At 44.4% G+C, this 21,826-nt stretch overlaps 2 protein-coding genes and 1 long non-coding RNA gene across 6 annotated transcripts in view; 1 reads left to right on the top strand and 2 right to left on the bottom strand.

The window, feature by feature from the left end:
- Positions 1 to 21,826, top strand: part of LOC136045758 (uncharacterized) — a 152,821-nt gene that overhangs the window by 119,223 nt on the left and 11,772 nt on the right. The gene's annotated exons all lie outside the window — the stretch shown is intronic.
- The window catches only part of TPST1 (tyrosylprotein sulfotransferase 1), a 150,107-nt gene that overhangs the window by 119,461 nt on the left and 8,820 nt on the right, over positions 1 to 21,826 (bottom strand). The window contains exons 3-6 of one of the 4 annotated variants that reach the window (XM_065731848.1): positions 17,390 to 17,588; positions 10,250 to 10,300; positions 8,030 to 8,077; positions 6,884 to 7,209 (exon numbers count right to left, since the gene is read on the bottom strand). In XM_065731848.1, coding sequence (XP_065587920.1) covers positions 8,060 to 8,077; positions 10,250 to 10,300; positions 17,390 to 17,588 — 268 coding nt within the window. In that variant the 3' untranslated portion in view covers positions 6,884 to 7,209; positions 8,030 to 8,059. Of the gene's footprint in view, positions 1 to 6,883; positions 7,210 to 8,028; positions 8,078 to 9,067; positions 9,144 to 10,249; positions 10,301 to 17,389; positions 17,589 to 21,826 lie in introns of those variants that run through there. The other 3 variants (XM_065731846.1, XM_065731847.1, XM_065731849.1) reach the window with 3 other exon arrangements.
- KCTD7 (potassium channel tetramerization domain containing 7) lies at positions 28 to 4,995 on the bottom strand. The gene is made up of 4 exons (XM_065731856.1): positions 4,784 to 4,995; positions 3,899 to 4,068; positions 1,966 to 2,144; positions 28 to 1,465 (listed from the first exon to the last, which is right to left on the bottom strand). Exons 1-4 carry the CDS (start codon positions 4,925 to 4,927, stop codon positions 1,089 to 1,091), a joined length of 870 nt encoding a protein of 289 aa, XP_065587928.1. The 5' UTR covers positions 4,928 to 4,995; the 3' UTR covers positions 28 to 1,088.

The raw sequence follows: 21,826 nt of genomic DNA, 5'->3' as shown, positions 1-21,826 counted from the left end.
CAACAGCTGCTGCTTTCAGCATGGAAATAAATTTACTTCCCAGGTACACCAGTGGGTAACTGGAGAAATAAGACGAAGGATGAACAGAAGAAAAGGTGCTGATATTACAAAGAAGCATCAGCAAGGACGTTAGATTTAACTGCCTGAAGAGGTGAGGAGAAGGAAGCACTTGTATCATCATTTGACAAGCTCTAGAACAAAGTTTCATAGCACAGAACGTAAAAAGTCAGTAATAAAATAATATACATTAAATATTCTTAACACTTCTGCTGTTGGGAACATACACATGGAGTTACTCATTCACCAAAAGCCTCTGCAAATGACCTGATTCTACAGAGTCTTTGTAGATACTGTAAACATTTCGAATTTCTAAGGCTAAAAACAGGCACAAGTCTTTCATGAATGGTAATTATTCCTAAAAGCAATGAGGAATATTCTCCAAATCTGCTGTTCCTTTTTATAACAACGGAAACAACTAAATGTTATACTTCACAATGCAGACTCTTAACTTAAAAAATACGTATGTAGCTTAATCTTCACAACAATACTCCTCTGTTTTTTTTAATTGTCTATTACATCAAAATTATACTTGCAGGATCTCCGTGCGGGGTGTTATTCAATTTATAAAGTGGCAGGCTTACGTAGTGACCCAAACATTTTGGAGTGGGCAAAACCAAACCATGTTATATCAGCATTACTAGCACCAGAGACTGAGATCCATTCCATCTTTTTTGCAGACCACGGTACCGAAGCCACGCCGTAGGTGGCACATTAAAAAAATAAAATAAAATGTTAGACACTCCTCTCCATAATTTCCATGAGGTGGTTTTGTTTTGTGTCTCATTAAGGTACCTGAGCCAACAGTCTTGTTTCAGGCTGGTTGGTTGGTTTCTTAACACTGCAGAGGTTTTTCAACCTCTGTGACAGGTCCCTCTTTGCTGAAGAGCTAAGCACTAGCCAACATTTCAGCAGACTGATTCCAATATATGTTAGCAGCAATGCATTTCCAGAGACATGTTGCAAAAATATTAAAAGCAATTGTCATCCAGAAGTCCTTTCATCTCCTGCACCGTTCTGGACAAAATAACTCACCACCAAGTGATCTTGAACTCATAGATAGGACGCTTGCAGTAATAGTGATTTATCAGGTGCTTATCACACACACCAATACACTGATGATCCACAGTTATCCCTCTATCAGACAGGTCTGTCACAATACAGTGCAGAAGGTCATATACATCAGCCACAGCCTCCCAAGGTCCAAAAGACACATCTACTTCGCAGTGATGTTCAAACAGCTTCGCCTCACTTTCACTTCTTTCAAACCGTAAAGAATTGAAATGTGGGCATTCATAGGGAGTGATGGGCATCTCTTCTTTGAAGACACAGACTTTCAGTTTCGCAAACCTTGCTTTCCTTTGCATAGCTCTAAGCTTTGCTATTTCAATTATCCGTTCCAAATGATCTAAGAAACAGAAGTTGAAAGGAACAATGAAACAGCTAGTAGAAGAAAATAAATGCAATTTCTTTCCACATGAAACACATTACTTCAGTGTTTAACGTGTTATTCTTTACGTAGGATTAGTGGTAACAGAAAGACCAATGCAGCAAGATACATTATAATTAATATAAATGAGTCTCAGCTATCTCGTGAGCCTGGTGTCTTTACTACATGCTTGAACTTTTTCCACTGCAGGCTCCAACAGAGCAAATAGAGAGCTCGGTGACAAGCCCTGCCATGCTGTGGCCTAGATCTGGCTCCCTTTTAAGACAGCATAAAAAATTCACAACCTCAGATGCAGCAGGAACAAACCTCACCTGAAAGCCTCACAAATCTAAGCAGCATGAGAGGTACAAGAAACTTATCACATACAATGGAATTAGCCTGAAAGGAGGACTAAAAGCACCACGTATACTACTTGAATCATGGCAGAAACAACAGTCAATACTGCTTTGTTTATTTACCTTTGTAGTATGGCATTAGGCCCAGGAAAGCTTGCCTAACTTTCTCTCCTTTTAGAGGCTGGACATCCTCTAGGTGGTCTAGCAATGGTCCTATGGAATAATACTGAGCTTCCTTGTAAACTGACCTCACTCGTTCTCTCGGTGGCAGGTCACCAGATCGCAGGAAGTTAAGTATGTCCCTAAAAAAGGACAAAAATACTGTGAATTGACAAGAACCCACCAAAACTGTTGTGCGTGGGAAAGGAAACACTATGCACTCACTGTTTACTCTACTGAGACAGAAATCCTCAATCTTCAGAATATGAAGTTTGAAAATATGAAGAATATGCTGAAATATGCATGAGTTTTCCAGCCAATGTTTCCCACTTTCAAGCCCACAATTCAAATAATTCACATTTTTTGACCCTGTTAATGTCAAAACCAATTAAAAAAACCCAACATTTTAACAAAAAGTTGAAGGAGTAACCCCTTAAAATAGACAAGGACACTTTATAGGAAAGAGATAAGTCACTGGGACAGTGGTTTCAGTCTGGGACAAAAAGGTCTTCTTGATTTTCCTGCAGAATCAGACACGTGGGCGTTTTACCCCACTCAGAACCAATATTCCACGTGAAAGGATTGTGTATTTGCAAAGGAGGAGTTCCCTTCACAGGAACTGGGCCATAACCATTCATATAGTAAGAAAAAAAAAAGAGAGAAAAAGAATATTTCTTCATGATTCTGAAACACTGTTAAGACACAGGAGTTTTAACAGGAAATACATCATCTGATAAGTATTAATCAAGTACTACTGACCATATCAAGTAGAACAAGTGTTACTGTAATCTTCATGTAACAAATGCTAACTTGGCTCTCTGTTCCCACTACATTTTGACTTCAGATCAGTAACATCACAAATGAACTGCTTCTCCAACAAGATGGCAAGCACTTCTAAATGGCCAAATGTAAAATTATTATTTTCACAGAAGCCTTAATCTATTTCTGTCCCATTTAAGGTACAGCTCAAACATGCTTTGAAAATAAATCATCCTTTCTCTACTGAAGGGATGAAGAAGATGTCAAGGACAAACAAGTAAAATAAGTTCAACTGCAAAGTGTGCTTTGGGTAGAGACTCTAACCCATGAACACTGCAAGGAATGATGTCTACCTTTTCTAGTGGTCCCAACCAATTTAAATAGAACTGAAATGTAAGGTTATTTCTATTAAAAATAAAACAGAAGCTACACATGCATTCAAAGTTTCAAAAGGAATCCTGAAAGTGAAAGTACATGGCACTGTCAGCACAAATTGTTTCAAGAAATACTTCTGAAGCGGTGCTTCCTCCTCTCCCAGTCACACTTTAATGTATCTCTGAGGAGCTCCAGAGGGAAATCAATCACTTATAAGATAGAACGTATACTTTGCTATTAATCATAAGTTGCAACCCACTGCCTTAGCAGTGCACTTTTACTGTCAGATGTGTGTTATTTAAAGCCCAACAATACCTTCCCTTGCATATCCAATTCAGCAGAAAGGGAGAATGAAAAACGTGATGATAAGATAGAATGTGAAAAAAGATCTTCATTGAACTGGAATTTCTGGGGAACTAAAATATTTCCCTTACTGTTGGAATTTGAATAAGGGTGGACTGATATAAACCAGTCAAGTGTCAAATGTGTTTTTCTAAAACATCAAGACAGATTGAGAGCAGAAGTTCTAGGGGAGGTGACGTGAATCTGTCCTCTGGAACATCATCAGCTGCTCTTCCTTCTCCACTGTACAGCTTAAACCCTTGAGAACAAAATAAATACTTTCCAGTGGTGATATACTACAATTCCTTCTCTCTTCGAGATGTTTTGAAACATTTTCCTAAAACCTACTACACGCTAAGCCTACAACTTTATTTTCCTTAAGAATTACTTTCCTAAGCCACCACGAGGACACCGCACATACCCAAAGTAAGCTCCATCTCTGTCGATGAAGTATCTGCCCTCGGCGTCCGTGGGGATGTAGTGCCTCCCGCTGAACATCGCTGCCAGCATGGTGTCCTCGTAACGCCGCAGCGTCGACAGCCTCGTGGTGAAATGCATCCCTCCAACGTTCAGAGGAACAACTTCTGGGAACTGGGAAAGCGATCACAGCATCAGAAAGGAGCCCCCGATGCTCTGTGGTTACGCACGGACCAAGTGAGTGGGGACTGACTGGTAGAAGACCCAGTGTATGATCTGTGCTGCTGGGATAAAATTCAGTCTGACCAACGCCACTGCCACACAGCAGTGAGCTTCGAGGGGTAACGTCTCGTATACCCTGGATGGTTTCTGGGCATAAGAGGTGAATTTTAGATGGAAATCTGGAACAGCAATAGTCACTACAGCTTCAACACCAGATAGCTGTGAAAAGCATGAATGCCTCCTTTTGTCTCTTAGTGAAAAGAAAACAAAAATCAGTCAGAAAAACAGAGCAAACCCTCCTTTCCCGTGTAGAAAAATAAAAAGGGAAAGGGGAGGAGGGACGTGCTCCCAGGCCAACACTGGCACCTGCACTCAGCTGCTGCTCCATTGGCTCCCGTACAGCACGCTGACAAATCAGCGATCCCGCACCTCCACGGGGCTGACAGCAGGCCCCAAAACCCCAGCATCGCGCAGCCTCACACTACGAGACGTCAACAAGGAGCCAGAAATATAGACTCGTTCGCATTCGTCAAGCCCAAGCAGGGCTGGAGATCGGGAGCAACGCGGGTACCACTCCAGGGATTCGCTTTCACGCGAGGGCTCGGCTCCAAACCGGGAGAGCCGCGGGAGCCGGGATGCCCGGCGCCGGGCAGCGAGCAGCCCTTACCTGCTGGGGCAGCAGCGGCAGCGCCTGGCCCGCCTGCGTGGCCGTTGGAGTGGCTGGCTCTTGGAAGTCATCCTCTGCATCCGAGCTCGACATGGCCTCATCCGGGTCTCCGCTCCCTTTGCTCTGCCCTGTGACTACCACCATCCCTCTGGCTCTGCCCAGCAGCAGCCGCGGCACTGCTCACGGGAAGCGAGAACCCCGGGCGGGCAGGCGGCCGCCCTCCCCACCGCGTCCCCACCTCCCACCCCACGCGGCTGCCGAGGGTCACGTGGCCGCACGGGGACCGACCCACGGGGGCTGGGCCGGGCCGCACCCAGCCGGGCTCCTGCGCCGGCCGCGGGGTACGAGCCCGGCGCCCATTGGCTGCGCGGCGCGAGGCCGCGCGTTGCTATTGGCTGGCGGGGTGTGGGCGGCCCGCCCTCCGGCAGCGATAGGCGCGCAGCGGAGCGCGCTCCCGGTGCGGTTACGTAAAGGGAGCGCGGTGACACCGGCGGAGGTCCCGTCCCTCTCCCGGCGCTGTGAATTACTGAGCGAGGGGGAGCATCTCTGGGCGCTGCTTTGCGACCGCGTAAATGTTTCATAACGACTGCGTATAATCCGCAGCCACAAGCAGCAGCGATGCCACGGTTCGTGGACTACAGCCCGGGGAAGGTCCACCCGTGCCCCTCCTTTAGCAAAGACATCAGGGTTTGGGGGAAGAAAACGTGGGAGCGGGGATAATGAACTAAGTTCGTTAGTACGAGCAATGCTGCACAAACTGACCTCCTACAGATAAAAAGATCTCAGCCCATCAGCGTGGGGGTTTTTGAATAGTAAGAGGAAAGGACTGAGCACTGGCGAGTTTAACCTGTTCTGTGGCATTCACTAAAGGAGAAGTTGCAGTCGGGGTTTGCCTCACCTCCCTCTCATCCAGGATGGGAATGCTCATTGGGAGGTAGGGTTGACCTGGAAGAGAAACAAGCCACGCACCCGGCTGCCTCCTGACATTTGTGTGTTATGAGGAACGTGCACCCATCTCAGCATCTGCTTCTGAAGGCACGTGCAGGACATAACCAGCCACGGCCATACACGTTAACCACTGCAATAAATCCAAGGATGGCCGGGCCAACCCAACAGTGCGTTAATGAGAACGCCTCGTCGCTCAATACATTTACCTGAGCCGTGGAGCACCATCCAACTCCACCACAAACTCCTCCTCCCACTTTACGAGCTCCTTCTCACGGAGATGGCCTGGACTGCCTCCCCGAGCTTTGCTGACTTAGCACAGCTGATTATTAGCGAGAAGTGACGCAGGTTGGAATGGAAGCACGCTGACACTTCTGCATTTGGCCATGAGGAGATGCTTAAAGGCGAGACAACGCTGTGTGCGAGGGGAAGGTTCCCCGCCAGAAGCCGTCTCCGAACAATTACCACGGTGGCAAGCCTGAATTACGTATTAATTCGGTGCTCGGTGAATTACGTATTAATTAGGCGGCTAAAAGCCAGCTCTGCACCTCGCCAGGTCCTGTCAGGCCTCAGGGCTGGGTCCTGGCAGCGCGGTAGGTGAGCTCAGGCCGCCGTTTCCCACACGCCCCCTGGCGGCGGCGCTGAGGAACTGCAGGGAAACACCTGAGGGAAAAAGGGCGGGAAGCGGCGGCACTGCTCCGCGCGGCCACCAGGGGGCGCCGCCGCACCACGGTCGCATCTGCTCCGCGCTGGGACGGGTTCGGTTCTGTTGGGTGACTGAGCAGATGTGTCCGCTGCTGGTGAACCCAACGCGCCATCATCTCCACAGGGCGTGCAGTAACTAAGGGAAATGAAGGAAAAGGAAGCAAAGTCTGGGTAAAGAAAAGCAAAAAAGTCACGTTTAAAGCATTTATTTTGAAAAATAAAATACAAAAGATCGTTGAACTGTAATTGTACATGTCATTTATCTGTTTTTCTTTTTCTTTTTTTTTTTTTTTTAAATAAAAGATATTTAAACCATTTCCACACGTCGATAAAACGAAACTGTTCCACCAAAAATCGTTTAGGACGAGCACAGACCACTCTTCTGAGAGTTTCATACACTGAAAATCGATCTGCTAAAGGGAGAAAACAGTAAAATAAGAAGGAAAAAATAAAAGACCCTTGAGGATGGAGTCTTGGGATTGAGGCGACAGAAGAGCACTTTCAGACACAGACGTTGTTCTGCACTTTGGAAAACCTCAGAAGTAGTTTACACGTAATACAGTTCTACATTTAACAGTGATTTTTTTTATCATTTTTTCTTTTTTTTTTTTAAACAGGTTTACATACGCTCACAACAACAAAACCATGAACGAAAAGAGCACAAAAGTAATGTGGAGAGAACTGTGAGAAAAGCAGGCCATGGGCAGTACACCTCACTGATCGCAGTGGGACAGTCCTTGTAACATCACTTCCATCGAAAAGGCAGCAGTATTCTTCTGAAGAAAAATTAAAAACAAAACAGTTATTTTTTGGGGCACAGTGTGGTACTGTTTGTATCCTTTATAGCATGTTTAATTGACAAAAATACCACGTAATTATGAGCAACCACCATTATCTCAGCGCATCCTCCACGGGGCTTCCTCCCAAAAACACATTTAGACACAAATCTGAATTTCCACTTGCATTCAAAGCACATGTGGAAGCAAGCTGCATCTACACACTGAAAGCACCTCTATCATTACAGTGCACGAGTACTAATTACCACTGGGAAGTTCATTTGGTTTCTCAGAAATCAGATGGGTTTTGAGAAAGGTGTTTAGAACAAATATGTCTAAGAAGTAACTGGCAACACAAAGCTGTCATTTTAACACTGACTGCATGAGAAGATTACGGTTTCATGTTAATTGCAGACGTTTATTTTGCAATCAAGCTTTGTAAAACATTTGTATCAGTTATTTCTAGTTGGCATGATACCTTGGTTATATTTAGGCCTTCAGAAGAAGCTGTATCTGTGGCCACAGATTGATAACTACGTTGGCTGTATTCAAGCAGAGTACTGCTTTTGGATATAGAGGAATGCAACCAGTTTAAGTGCTATAAATTGTAATGAGCCATGGAGAACTGCACAGTGACTCCTACATTTGTAGCTCTCACCACTGCAATTTAACTCAACGTGATTTTACAGATTCTGAACCAAGACCCCTATTGTCATGTATTTCTTACCCAGCATCTTACGTGCAATGAAGTAAGTCTAAAAAGACCACCTTATAGAAACCAAGAAGAGCAACTGAACAAATCTGCAAGTATTTCTATTACCTTCTGTGCAAGAAATATCCATTGCATCTTCTATTTCATGGGCTCAGTCTGTTGAGTAAATAATTAAAATAAAATGAGCAATATTCCATTAGAGGAAAAGATAGCAGCAGCAGAGCAGCATTCAGCTGTTTGATTACATGACATTGATTTTTATCTTTAGAGTGATATTAAAGCAGAGTATTTCATCAGAATCTATTTCACCTCCCGCGTCAGCATCTGTATTTTAAGAAACCTCCATTTCAAAAAGGTCAGCTCTGCTTTTTGCAGGAACCTTCCTTTGATTCAGCCTGCTGAGAGTCAGGTAAACACCGCAGGCACATTAAATGAACTGCATAAATTCACCTCCTGACATCTGGGAGATCCCCATTTTGCACCTATCACATGGACTGCAAGATGACACTGCTAGAAACACCAGACCATGATCTTCAGACACATCACAAGGTAACTGGAAAATGCAATTTAATCTGATGGATGCTGCAGGCAGATCAAGGATAATTTGTTTTGCCAGCACGCCATCATTACGCCATACACTAAGCTTTCAAGATAGCTCAGCTCTGCCAGAAATCCTTATCAGCAATATTTAATCTTTTTGTTCTGCCACACCCAAGGTTTGCAGCCAGATAGGCTGCAACTGGCTGTTACACTGCAGACAATCCTGAAATAAACACAAGAATTGCATTTGAAAGCATTATGAAATAACTGCAATACACTTCCTGAATACAGTTTGCAAACAATAACTTTTAAGCAGCACATACTGAAATATTTTTCTTGCCATTAAGCTGCATAGACATACTGGCCAGCAGTTGAGAGTGAGCAATGCTGTGAGCAGCAGCACACTTAGCTGCGTGGTGCCAGATTCTTAATGGCTTTCTATTAGCTGAGCACAACCAGCAAAGCACGAGCAGTACTGTTCGGTGGGTGAGAGCACACAAACATCCAGTAAGAGTGCAAAGCCCACATCAGAGATCACACACAGGTTTTATCAGAAAGATTTGGTGTCCACAGCAAAAAGTTATGTTCTGAAAACGTGAAAGAGACACTACAGCTATTTGACTTCACTGATCCACGTTCATTTTATCTTGCCACGAGACCTCCTTTCTACTGTCTTCTTTGGCTGGAACAAAAGAAACCAGTTTTGATTTTTAATAAACTGATTTTTGTTTGAGAGGACTGAAGAAGTCACTACACATTGTCTGTGTGAGGTAGATCCTGTGTATTTCTGAACCTTTGCACCTAACAGCAGTCATATTCAAGGAGTCTTTTCCCAACGTTTGGGAACCAAATTCAAGAAAGCTTGCACCCATTTCATTTTTAATAGCAAAGCCACTGAAAATTTGAGTAAACCCAGGCTTCCATTTACATTCTCCATATGTTTCTGTACTGTCTGTATCGTTGGAAGTTACGCAGAAATACAAAGAAATAAAAGCACTGCAGGTCACTTGCCTACTTTGGTCATGGTCACAAAAATCATGGCAACTAAAGGCTTCTGTTGAGGCTGAGAGCTGAGGGTGTCTCTCACTCTGCAGTTGCAGGAATATAAGATTTTGGAGGCACAGTGCCTCTACAATACTTTCTTTCCAAATTTTCAGGCTACACTCCTGTACAGGCAGGACAAATTGGAGGGGGAAAAAAAATAACAAGAAAAATATTTTTCTAGTTAGCTTTACTTGAACACACCCTGGGACAATAACAGTGATGAGCCACTTCCTGTTTTTTCTATCAATACACAACAGAGAGCACTTTATGCAGTATTTGGACATTTAGCATCAATTAACAGCTTGCACAAATGATCTTTTTTGTTTGTATTGCCACATACAGCTGCACTGCTTTTTTCCTTTTAAATCCTCATTATTTCTCTCCACTGTCTGTGCTATATTTGCTTTAAACCTTTCAGTGCAAAACAACAAAAGGTGACGTTCCTCTACAAAGAACTGTTTGGTTTACATGAGAAAATATACATGAGAACACCTCTAGTTTCATGGCACCCTGAGTCCGTTGAGGACTGCAGGCCCTGTACTACTAACACCAGAATGAAACAAGCATTCAAAAAAGCCTTAGGAGTGCTGAGTGAAAGACTGGGAGTAACAGAGATGCAATCCCATGGAAAAGCTGTTCACCCCTTCTTTTAAAATCCAACAGAAAATCAGAAGCATCGAGTGTTCATGGGACTGCTTTCTCACTGCTATCCCCACAGGAAGGAAAATGAACTGAGCACTGTACCTGTGGCACTTCTTTAAGAAAGTCAGGAAGCTGAAATTCACCTTTGAAGACCTGGAGAAGAAAAATATAATAATAGTTTACTATTCAAAGCCAGCACTCATTGATTTCTGAAACACTGAAGAGCTCATTAAACATATTAAGGCTTATTCTGGGTTATTAGTACTCAGCAATGATAAATCAGATTGCCTGGGAACTTCCAGGTCTCAAACATGTATTTTTTTTCTTATTTTTGCAGTTTCCAAATGTGACAAATATCACATAGGTACTGGTATGTCACTCATACAGACAGAAGTCCCACTCTTCAACAAATGCAGCTACCACCACGCCTGGGAAAGCTAACAACAGCTTCAGTTGAAATGGTCGACACTCAGCATCTCCTTCTGCCCCACTTCACACACATCCATCCCTAAATTTTCACATCCAGGTCTGTCACAAAGTTCCAACCAGCAACTCCTAGCTCATGAATTCCTACAGCTGCAGCCTCACCACCAGCCTGACTCTATGACAGTTTGTCATGACCACAGTTCCCCACCTTTTTCAGCACGACATCACTACTGAGACACCGCTTGGAGAACGAGTGAGCAGTGAACAGCCACACCAAGAGCCACGCCAAAAAACTGTTCCCACTACCTGACCAACGAGGAAATAAACTGGCCGTGTGTTGTCTTCTCTCTAAAGGATGCTCCTTAAAAGCTGTTTGCTTCTGAGATTAAACTGCAATACATTCCAAAGGAAGAAGAAAAGATTCTGGATTTGACAAAAATAAGTGGAATAGAACAGAGGAGCTTTACCACCATCCTTTCTGCTGAACACCCCCACATCAGTGATTTTGGGTGGCTGTAATTGCACACAATCGAAATCCACAAACACACTTAACAATCCCACAAAGCCATATGGAAATGGAGCTACTCGAACCTCGGCTGAGATGCCTGGTTTGCAAGCTGCTTCAAAGGAAGACAGTTCAGGAGCTCGAGGCATGCTGTTCACACCCATTTCCCCTGCTTTGCTCCAAACAGATGCCCAGGGCCTTAAGACCATTTGGTTGGTGCCCTGCAGTGGCCCACAGCTGCTGTGTCAGCTCTGAATTTCCTGCCTGTGAGACTGCTCACCCCAAAGCACATCTGCAGCATTAAACCTCGTGCATGACTCATGTGGCAGGGACAAAGGAGCTGCAAGCTCTCCTTGCTCTTTATCACTAGGCTAAACACCTCCTAACAACCCATCCCAACATCAGGGTAGGAATTTTTACACTGATATCTCATAGAAAGACTGACTCAGTGATGGGCAAAGCCTTCATTTATGTTCATTTTGGGGATATGGTCATTAACCTTAATGAAAGCCACACCAGTCAAAAATTCAGTGCGTGGCTTATGGAGCCTAGATAACACAATGAATAGTTAGAAATGAAGAAGAGTGTTTAATATTTTAGGCTCCTAACCAGAGCGTTAAGATGCAGGCTGTGTTCTGGAGAGCAGAAGTGGGCATTGCAAATCAACAAAATCATCACACCAAAATGCTACAGAAGAGCCTGGGCAAAGCTCACTGGGAAACGCGATCCGTTGTCAGACCCATGCCAGAGCTGGAAGGAGCACACAGCCTGCACTTCACATCCATCAGAAGCCACTGCAGTTGTCATCTGAGCATTTTTAAAAACAGTAATACTGATGACGACTCTGTGTTGTGGTTTGTTCCAAGAGAAGCAACCAAACCCACATTTTTCACTTTGGAGGTCTGTTTCTCTTTTATTCTGCTGCAAATACGATTTAATTCTAATATAGATGCATATATGAAATACATACTGTTATCTCTGCTCTAAAAGCCCTTTTACTCCTAGTAAGCATCAATAGTGCGAAGTCAAAGGTATTGATCCAACAGCATCATTAAGAAAAATGACACTAATGTTGTAGCCTGGGAAAGTAAGAAGATGTTTCAGGGGCATTTGATTATACCGACATAAAATATCTCCATTCCACATCAGAACCTACAATAGCCAACTCTGAACCATGACAAAGCTGAGAAGCTGCAGCTAGATTAGGCTTAAGACAACTGTATGTCATTCTCATTCAAAACCAATACTATGGAGAATTCTGGTTTTGTCAGGATTGAGACCACATACAAACTAGTTTAAAGTGGTTCCAGAAATGGCAAGTGGTCCCTTCTGAATGAACAACCAGGGATCGACTGCAATCCAGAAACTCAAAGAACAATGACTCCGTCTGCAGCCAAAGAAATTAAGAGGTTTCAGATTCAGAGTTCTTTTCAGACCAGTTTCGAACTCTACAATGCGTTACTTGGAGCGCGGCAGTGCAGCGGCTGAAGCAGAATATTGGAATGGTTTCCATTCCAAGCAAGAGTTCAGTAAAATAGAGATGTGCTTGCTATTTCTAAGGGAATTATTTTGCAAGCCCACATGGGTTTCCAAAGGGAAGGGGGAAACAGTCTGAAGCCCGAGTCAGACTGTTGTTTGCTGTTTGTATTATTCAAGCTGTTCTATTTGAAATAATAATCCAAAAACATTCTTATAGATGCACTGAATGCACTTCTGCTCTCAAAAAGACTCAGAAAAAAGCAACACATTCAGTTGTCTGAGAATACCCTTAGAAACGTGCAAGGAAGGCTCAGAGAATGGAAGAACGAACTCTGAGAAGTGCAGCCTACGAAGCAAGGGAGAAGATTTCAGGCAGGACACTGCACGTCTGCAGCCCGACCTAACTTCCTACCTTGTTTACGCCTTCATAATCACACATCTGTGGAGTCAGTAAAAAACAAATCAAAAAGGAAAAGACTTAACTCCAGAGAAAAGCAATGCAGCTGGGAATGTCCAGGCTGGAAGCAGTACCCACTGAACATGCTATTAAGCAAAGAGAAAGGACACTGAGGAACTATGCTCCTCCGGTAGCCCTAAAACCTACCAAAATAAATCCCACAATTATTTAGCTTTAATATCAGAGAGTACTCAAAAAGCCCAATGACTTTACACTTACCTTAACCAGCACAAATAGAGAAGAAGGGCTTTTTTCTCCCTAGGCAACCTGAGCAGCCTGTCATTACAGCACACCTCTACAAGGACTTACATTTGACAACGCAAGTCATTATGCAGCAGCACAGACTCACTTCACACTCCACGTCACAGACTGCATCTGGGGTTTTAAAGACAGAATCCAAGTCCTGAAATCATGTTCATCCTGGACATCTTGACACTTAACAGCAAGAGGCATTTCCTCGGGATTTAATATGGGCATAAAACGGGAGTTTATAGACATCTGTTCTCCTGTAGATGTCACTGCAGAAAATATCATCAACAGAACATAAAACAGAGACAGACCACAGCTTTCGGATGCGATTAGAATAAGCAACGTATACTTAAAACAGCCATGATGAAAACCATAACTTCTTCCATAGTTCTGTACATTTCCGTCCCTCCACCTCTCCAGGGCAAGCATCGCAGCCTCACAAAATAAATGACTGGAATATGTATTCCTAGTGTTCAAACTCATTCAGAGGGAAGCGTGTGCCAAAGAAAATCTGATGTAATCCATTGCAGATGTGAAAGGAAAGTGTGAGGCCAAGCATAACATAACAACACGCCAGCTTCTGCTGGGCACAAGTCAGGCTACGAGCTGTCCTTCCACTTCTGGGGTATTCTGACACTGCTGCCACACCAACCCCATCTCACTGACAAGGACAGGTCAGACTCTGCCTACGTGGTGTGATTCTACTGCTGTATTTCAGCATACAGTGACTGGGCTTCCAGTTCAGGCAATGTGTTTGCATGTTCTGCTTCACTCACATAGGAACGCTGACTTCAGCAACAAGATGCTGGTTTCCTCCACGTTCAGGGTGTAGAATTGGTTAAATTCTAGGAAAAAGTGGTCAGGTTTGTATCTGTAATTATTTGCCCTTGCAATTATTGTAACTAAGTTAACAGACCAGCAAACATTGAGTGCCTTTTGCTGAGAGCCAACAGCATGGAGTTACTCAGAGCTCCACCTCTGCCCTAAGCTCCTCCGCTGAGACAAGGAGTGTCACACAGGATAATACTGCCAGGCCTAACAAAAAGCAAACAAAGTTAATGGCTTGGTGAGAACATCCAAGAAATCTGTTAGATTTGTACTCCAGAAGCACAGACACTCTGTAAGACACCATCGGCCACACCACTGTATGCTGGAGACCAACATGCAAAGAGATGGAGTAAGCTTCAGGCTGTCTTACTTCCTAAAACAAAACCAGAATTAACGTGGCAAAGAGCACAGATACCAGTTACATCTTCATGTTTTTGTGCTGCGTTACAGGAGCATGGAATACCAACCCAAGCCCTCGGTGTCCCAGATCAGAACCAATTCAAGTTCAGCAGAGGTCGTTACTCTCCTTACATTACCTGCAAGCACACAGAAATTCCTCCACGAGCACTGCCCCCTGAATGCTGAGAATCATCATTTTATTTCCGGACTGAAGGGAAAAAATACTTAGACCTGTACACATGTAAGTCACCAGAAGGGGGACAGAAGGGGAGGAAAGTAAAAAAACCACAGGATTTAACTGCATGGAAAGCTGAGGGGATACAACCAGCATCACGCTAGCCCTTCCCTTCCATTTTCTCCAGTAATAGCCCTATCACACTCAGAGCACACTTCACACTGTTGGTTCAGCCACCAGCAGCAGCAGCTCTGAAGTTACTGACAGTACTTTCACTATTGAGCATTAATCCCATCTGCAGCCTTTCCAAGGAGTGACAGATTTTGCTCAGTGCAGTTACCTCAGCTGGCACGATATGGTATCAGTGCATCAATGCAAGTAGTATTCAATCACAGCATCACAGAACAAAGACATCTTGCAGCTCAAGTCTGGAATCTTTTAAATCTTCTACAACTGCACAGCACGCTCCCAGAACTGCCCTACGAGTAGACACAGAGCCCTGAGCTGCTTGCATTCAACAGGTTTTCTGGCTGTGAGTTTGTTTTGCATCCTGTCTGGTTTTTGTATTTTTCATCCCCCTTATCTGTATGTTTTTGTATGTACAGTATAAAACTGTTCTTAATTGTATGACACAAGAGCTCTGTTTAACAACGGGAGAAGCCCTGCCTCTTTAGCACTGCTAAGAGCAATGAACTAGGTGACCCAGTGCTGCTCCATCTCTATTTAGGTGGGGCCACCATCTCCCCTGCCAGTAATCTCAGTGCTGCTGGGCTTCCACCCTGCTGCCGCAACTTCCACACTCAAATTCACACCAGCATTACATACCCCCCAAAAAACAGAACAACTCCTTCCCCATCTCCAAAACCAAAACCAACACTCCTTCCCCACAACTCCTGCTTTCTGTTAGCCAGACTGAAGCAGCTTCTTTCACCCCAAGTGCCAGCTCACACCACCCTGAACTGATTCTGAAACAATGACATTAGCAGAGAGAAGCAGAAGTCAGACAGCTCAGCGTTAGTCCAAGTTAGTCACACTAAGGGGTTACCTACTAACACAGTACTGTTGGGCTTTAGAAGTCTAAACTTCTTTAAAATCTGTTTTCAATGAATAAAGTTTGAGCTCTGCGCTCCGTTTAAAGTTCTCAGAGACCACAAAATACAAATATAATAGAGCTGCTTCCCAAAAAGTGAGGCAATGAACAATTGCTTGCAAGATTTATATAGATTATTATGACTGAAAAGTAGCTGGAAATATTTTATTTGGACAGCTTCATCTCCAGCAATACACGGAGTACAACACTCTGAAAAGCTATCCCAGGTGAAGAAATTAAGACAGCAAGATCAAAACTAGAAAGTGTTTTACAAACACTGACAACAACTTCTCTAAGCTGAAGTCCCAAGAAATAAATGAGCATATGTTCAAGAAAGAGAAGTGGACATTCCCAGGGCACCCTGAGCCACCTGTGATGGGCACAAGGCAGACACACCACAGCTCCCTTCCAGCTTCTCCCAAACACCTTAAACTCGTTTTGAAATATATCCCCCATCCCCAAACATTAAAAAAGTTATGGGGAAACTAAAGCAAACAAAGCATTTCCCAGGGATGAGTCAGCTCCCACTGACCAAGCAGGATATTATTTCAAAACTTGCTTGGTTTAGGGCTGGCACTTTGGCAGTTTCTGTGCAAGATGCCTGATGGCCAGGAAGCTTGACAGCATAAAAATATTCAGGCTGTATCTATAAGAGGTTATCATTTTATATTATTGAATTACAGTGTCATCTTTCCTCCAGGTCACTGCTTTCCAGCATGCATCCGTAGGTACGTGAAGATTTTATGTTCCACTCTGAGCTAACAGCTATTAAGACAGTCAACCTGCCATCCTCTGATGCATCACTGTTTTATATGAGACTTTTGGAGAGGGCTCCTAAAAAGAGAATGCAAAATGTTTCAAGATGACACAAAACACCATTTTCTTCTCAGCAAAGCGTACCAACCCGTTTCTAAATATCAGAACACTGGTGAAACACGGTCCTTTCACATTGTTTAATTCAATTCTTCCAGTGCTGATTTTACTGCAGCAGCAAAAGTCACCTCCTTTTAGTACAGTATACATTCTCAAAAGGACAGAACTGAAAAGTTAATTATTCTTATTTCAAACAATGGTAATGAGCTTTTCAATGGATACCTCCAGGGGTAAACAGTTGTATAGCTGAACTATTCAAATCCCAGCTACATTAAATTCAGGCTAAAACCCTCATGTTTAGGTTAATCAGCACCAGACTTTCCAGCATCTTTTGTTTGTTCTAAAGAGGAACGGCAAAGAACTGGAACATTTGATATTCTGGTCATCCTGGGCTATTTTCCACGGGTCACTCTGCAAATTCAATGGTGCACTGGGAGAACAATTTTGTGAAAGAGCTTATCCCAGACCCTACAAGTAAGAAGTTGAGCTCATGAATCAAGTTCGATAATGGGGCTTTTTTCCAGGACTATGTGGACGGTTCTCAAGAGGTTCAGTTGCACACAGCAGAGAGCACAACACGAGCCTGGGGCTGGGAGGAGGGAAGAGTGAAATGGAGGATGAACAGGAGCTGGACCTTCAGTGCTGTGGTTCTTCCCTCCACAGCCAGGAGGGTACTGAAGTATTGGAAGTGGACTTGAGGAATCTTTTACCCTGGGGCTTGCATACACTTGGTCAATAAATCGTACACAAAAATGCCTTACCCTTCTGGTATTTTCCACAACTTTTTGATCTGGCTTCCCATAATTTGGTGGATTGGCATATGGATCGTAGCCCAGCTTTGCCAGCATGGGTGCAATCACTGGCATATCTTGCAGAACATCAGCGGGGATCTTCCCAACCCACTTTGACAGTGCTTCCACATTGACTGGCTTGATGACTTGGTCAGTAGATCTTTCAACTCTGCAGAGGGAGAAGGGAAGGTTATATTCTGCACTCCAGTCACGACTTGCTTCTTCACTAGCCGTAAAACCTTAATGCCTTTTTTTTTTCCCCTTCCTCTTCTGTCTCAAGATTTCCTATTTCTCCTGGGCTGGTGGGAAGTTTTACTACACAAGGCTAAAATAAGAATGGTTAGCACAATATCCACGTGTGCTTTCTGATACACACTCTCACAGAGGATGTGCTGAAGCTGAAGCAAGCCCTTAGCAAGTGAGAAGTACACACACACCTACATACAAAGCTGCTGTCCCACTGAACTACTCCCACATTTGCTGTCTTGCTGTCTTAATTGCTCTTGAAAGTCGTATTCTAAATTAAAACCCATGTGTCATTTATTCTTCCCCTCATACTGTGACTCTTTTTCTTTTTTTTAATGGGACACAACTAACATTTCCAGAGGCACTTTTGACTATCACACCATCTTAGCATAAAACTCAGATGGAAGATGTTTATAGAAAGACCAGTGGAACTGACACAGACAATAGCTGTTGTCATAATTTTTATAATTACTTTAACTGATCAAGTGTCACTCAGTTCTTAAAGGAAGCCAGTGAACGACCCTAAGTGTCACATACATCATGCCCATAAAATAGTTAGCTGCTCATTTAAATCAACCACTCTCAAGGCTTTCCTTCTTGCACCCCACTTTTTGTTGCGTGGAGCTCTTCCATTCTTTTGCTTATTTAAAAGAAGAAATCTGGCACTGCTTTGCTTTCCCACGTTCCTTGCTTCTTTTAGATTAGGAGATGCCAAACGTCCTTCCCATGCTCCCCTCTGACACAGGCCAGCAGCATTCAGAGCACACAGAGCAACACGAGACTCTCAGGCTTTGTTCTGAACTCAGACAAAGCACACAAGGACTCTGGATGCCAAGGCTCACCTTTCTTTTCAGGCAGGCTAAGATCAGACCTGCGTACACAGAGTGCCCAGAGAACCTTTATGTCACAAGCAATGCAGATGTAGGATCTTGTAGGGTGTGCCTTGCGAGAATTATAATCTCAAAAAGCTCTACCCGGCAGAAAACAAAATTAAAAGCAGAGTACAAAGGATAACACCAGTACCTCATCTGCATGAGACAAAGCATGAGAATACAGAGATTCAAATTAGCACTCTGGCTGCTAACTCTTCACAGCTACACAGCAGAATGTGAGAAAACGTTCTGAGAAAAATGCTCCTTAAATATTCCCAACAGTTTGTGAGATAAGAAGCCTGAAGTCAGAATGCTCCTTCTCAGCTGAGCCCGACATCTCCACCAACACTGCGAATTTGGCCATCTAAAGTACCATCACAGAACGGCACTGGTTGGAAAGGACCTTACTGCAGCCTGGGCTGGCTGCCCCCACGTGGCCTGGGCCACCCCCAGAGATGGGAGCCCACAACTTCTCTGGACAAAATAAGGAGGATGCTGTGATAAGCAGGGGACTGGTTTGGCTAACAGCTTACTGGAAACCCAAAGCAATAAGTGCTGTGCAGCAGCTAGGTCCTTAAATTAATACACATATGGATATCTTGTCCTGAAGCAAAAGCACATTTAATATGTGCACGCTGTGCCCCACTGACATTTCAATCCTTGGTAACAATAAGCTCAGCACAAAACAATTCCCAGTGGTGAGAGGCAGACAGGCAGCTGTGCAGAGCTGCTCCACGGTGCCCGCTCAGAAATACATCACTGCACATTCGGCCTTCTGCTGAAATCCCTCACTGTCTTTTCACTTCACATGGGAAGAAATGCAATAGATACTGGGGGAGATCCTTCAGGATGACTATGGAGGGAAGAGAGAGAACAGGGGGGAGAAGAGAAAACGTAACAACAAAGCAAAACAAGAAAACACAGCACGCCTTGGCAAATCTGATGGCGTATGCACATGGCAAATGCTGCCTGGCCAGTACCTCCAGGCTCCAGGCACAACTGCAGGAACAGGCTGGGCTCTGAGAGCAGCTGGGAGCATGCAACACTGACTGCATCTACTTCCACCACTGTCCTACAATAAATCGAAAAAAAGGTATTCACTAAAAATATATTCTGAAGTAATTTTGCCTAGACAGCTATTTTCACAATAAGCCTCGTAAAAATGCTATTAAAGGGTTGACAGCTCTTTGCATCAGTGGTCACCACAGCTGTTTTCAGTTAGCAGGCAAATGCCAGAGCTGTATTAACAATCCTCGTTACAGCATGCAGCCCAGCCATAACACATTCCTCCATCAGAACAGCCACGCTGGCAATTACTTCAAACAACAGGTTCTGCACTACTGCTCATTCTGTGGTGTAGACCCTTAAAACCTTGCAGTGAGAGGCAAACAAGGAAGGGGGAATAGTAAGTAAAGTAGAAAAGCAGCGAGCGGGGCTGGGTGAGCTGTAATCAGGGACTGCTGAGCAAATGTAGAGGAGGGAAAAACAACAGCCAACAGTTTCCTTAAATCAGACTGCCAGGGGAAGACATGAAGTCAGATTCTTCTGTACGAACTGTCCTAACACTGCTATTAAGACTATTGCATAAGAGTTGCTGAGTTTGGAGTAAGAGAAAATGGAGATGGTTCACATCCTGAAGAGTTCTACAAGTCACCCGGTGGCTGGCTTAGCTGTGGGGGAGAAGAAACATGCTTTAAGGCCGCGCACAGCTGTCAACAGAGCATCTTCTCAGCAGTGTGTGGTCACAGGACGAGGGGAAGGAGCCACAAACTGAAGCATTTGGGTGCTGATCACGGTGCAGGTGATGGAGCACTGGCACAGGCTGCCCAGAGAGGCGGTGGAGTCCCCTTCTCTGCTTAAAAATCCATGCTTAAACATTCACGTTGTGTTACTGGGTGACAGCATCACCGTAAGACCTTAGAGTGACACTCCCCTTCTCGTAGTGTCTGTAAGCATTCCAAGCCAACAAGCACTTGACCAATTTCCAAAGCCCCAGCACCTGCAGACATCCCACGTGGGGCCATCCAACACCTTGCAGGACATGGGGAAATGGTTTCATCTAGCTCTTCCCTTCCCTGCTGGGCTACTCAGATACAGATTGCTTCCAGTAACACAGCAATATAATTGGAGCAATCTGATTTTAACACATCGGTACAGAGCAGCTCGGAGTACATGGCAGCAGGCTCCAGGAGAAGACAAAGCTGTGTGTAACAGACAGCTCTGGTTTGAACTTCCCCAGATTACCTCCAAGGTCATCTCCAGCTCTGCCCTTTGGAAAGGCAGGTGGGAGAAAGCAAGGAGCCAGGCTGTGGAGTTGGCAACTTCAGCTGAAAGAAGGTGAAATTCACACTGCGGTGTGGAGCATTCTCAGATAAAACTCAAGGGAAACTCTATGCTGCAAGAGAACAACGCAGAGTTGAACCTGAGCCTGGAACTCAACACCTGAGGCCATAAGGAATTGGGCTGCAACTGAGAACGGGCCAAATGCAACCTGACAGAGGGAAAACTAAGTGCTGCGAGGTGTATTTCAATCAGCTGTCACAATCTGATAAGCCGTGGCACAGCTTTTGAAGCTCACAGTGAATTACGTAGGAAGGATCCTTCCAGAAAGCAGCTCCCCAGGCACATCCCTGCGCTGGGCCAGGACCTGGACACATGGCAGCGCTTCCCCCTGTGCTCCGGGGCAGCGAGGACCTGGAGATGCCAATGGGGTACAACTGCTGCAAGAAAACCAGACGGGGAACCCGGTGCTCCCATTGCACAACTGCAATTAGCATCACTTAACTACACGAATCAGAGTTACAGAACCTCACAGGCACTGCTTGTCCCACAGCCCTCTGAAGACTGAGTCACTCCAATCATTATCAAATTATAAAGGCCTCTCGCAACTGAAAACAAATCTCGCCATGTATTTCAAGGGTGTTTGATTAGATAGAAGCACCACAGACATAACACTAACAATCCCTCTTTCCCCTATTGCCAAATCCTCCTGAAATAACAAATTACTTCCACGTATCATCGAGAAATAACAAAAGCATCAACAATTCCGTAAACAAACTGAACTGAGGGTCCCCCCCCAAAAAATAAGAATACTTTAAGACAAATTGGACCATATGACCTCAGAGGGAGGGCTCTTCCAGCCCTAATGATTCTATGACTCCATTCGGTGGCCGTGGTGCTGGCGGTGGTTGGGCTGCACAATCTCAGAGGCATTTTTCTGACCTTAATGCCTCAATGATTCTATGATTCTAAGTAGGAAATTTCAAAGTTTGATTCGAGAACATTCCCG

This window comes from Cyrtonyx montezumae, unplaced genomic scaffold (assembly GCF_038088225.1).
Source record: "Cyrtonyx montezumae isolate F1298 unplaced genomic scaffold, pur_monq_1.0 scaffold_15, whole genome shotgun sequence".
In the NCBI taxonomy this organism is placed as follows: Eukaryota; Metazoa; Chordata; class Aves; order Galliformes; family Odontophoridae; genus Cyrtonyx; species Cyrtonyx montezumae.
This window is presented reverse-complemented; position numbering and strand designations above follow the sequence as displayed.